General features: G+C 42.7%; 1 protein-coding gene across 1 annotated transcript; it reads left to right on the top strand.

The window, feature by feature from the left end:
• The first annotated feature begins 173 nt into the window (after window positions 1-173).
• Window positions 174-882, top strand: LOC121939807 (importin-8-like). The gene is made up of 2 exons (XM_042482753.1): window positions 174-414; window positions 709-882. The coding sequence occupies exons 1-2, from the start codon at window positions 174-176 to the stop codon at window positions 840-842; spliced, it is 375 nt and encodes a 124-aa protein (XP_042338687.1). The 3' UTR covers window positions 843-882.
• The last annotated feature ends 372 nt before the right edge of the window (window positions 883-1,254 follow it).

Here is a 1,254-nt window from a genome sequence, read left to right as displayed (position 1 = left end):
CTAATAAAATTGATTAAAACTGATTAAAATCACGTATATTCCTATTGTTTTTTTCAGTCAGGAGATAAATCTCTGTATGATGTGGTTCTGTGTGCTTGTCCAGGAAAGGTTTCTTTCTCTTTATAAAAAAATGCCTTAATTTCATAATTAAATGTTACAGTGATAATTTCTAAATGTGTCTATGTGCAGAGGAGATTCCCAGTGATGAAGACGAGGTGAACGAGAACCACAGTGCCATGCAGCAGCAGGCCAGCATACCGACGAGCCAGGCCGGTGAGGATGATGACGACGATGATGACGATGACTACTGGGACGATGACTGCCTGGAGGGAACGCCCCTGGAAGAGTACAGCACGCCTTTAGACTACGACAACGGAGAGGACGAGTATCGCTTCTTCACCTCGGCCCTGCTCCGTATGTCAACACTGTTGTCCACGTGTTGCCTCAAACTACTCCTCACATCTTTTCATCTCTGCGCTGTATTTACACACTGCTTTATTTCAGCCAGAGCTGCTCATCTATCTGAAACATGATGTCCACTTATCAGCACGACAGCTCATCATTGCAACCGAACCCTGTGTGTGTGTGTGTGTGTGTGTGTGTGTGTGTGTGTGTGTGTGTGTGTGTGTGTGTGTGTGTGTGTGTGTGTGTGTGTGTGTGTGTTTGTTTGTTTGTTTGTTTGTTTGTTTGTTTGTTTGTTTGTTTCAGGGGTCCAGAGCAGTGATACAGCCTGGTACCAGTGTTTGACGGCTCCGCTCAGTGAAGACCAGAGGAAACAGCTGCAGGAGATCTACAGCATCTCACAGCAGAGAGGGAGCACCGCCAGCAAGGGCCAGTGGTGAGACACACACACACACACACACACACACACACACGCGCGCACTCACTTTAGAAAAAAAATTTGATACCACAGGGAATATTTGACATTCAGGGTATAAAATGTAAAGTTTCAATGAAAAGATAAATATAACCAGGTTTTATTACAACAAGTCTTCCTTTGTTGGTCAGGAGCAGAAAACGGCAAAATGACTGTAGGAAACATGAACAATAAGAGAGAGCCAGACAGACCAGCTGCTCTCAGCGTTTTTATACTAGGGCTGGACCCAAATATTCGGATATTCAGATATTCGTTAATTGGTTAGGTATTTGTTTTTCAATTTAGGATTCGGATATTCATTTTTTTGTTTGTTTTGTTGTTTTTTTTTGCAGAGGATGAATGTTGTTGCAATGTCTGTGAGAAAAAAAAATAAAACG

The sequence above is a fragment of the Plectropomus leopardus genome, unplaced genomic scaffold (assembly GCF_008729295.1).
Source record: "Plectropomus leopardus isolate mb unplaced genomic scaffold, YSFRI_Pleo_2.0 unplaced_scaffold6158, whole genome shotgun sequence".
NCBI lineage: Eukaryota > Metazoa > Chordata > Actinopteri > Perciformes > Serranidae > Plectropomus > Plectropomus leopardus.
Note: the sequence above shows the minus strand (reverse complement) of the source record. Positions and strands in the feature narration are given on the sequence as shown.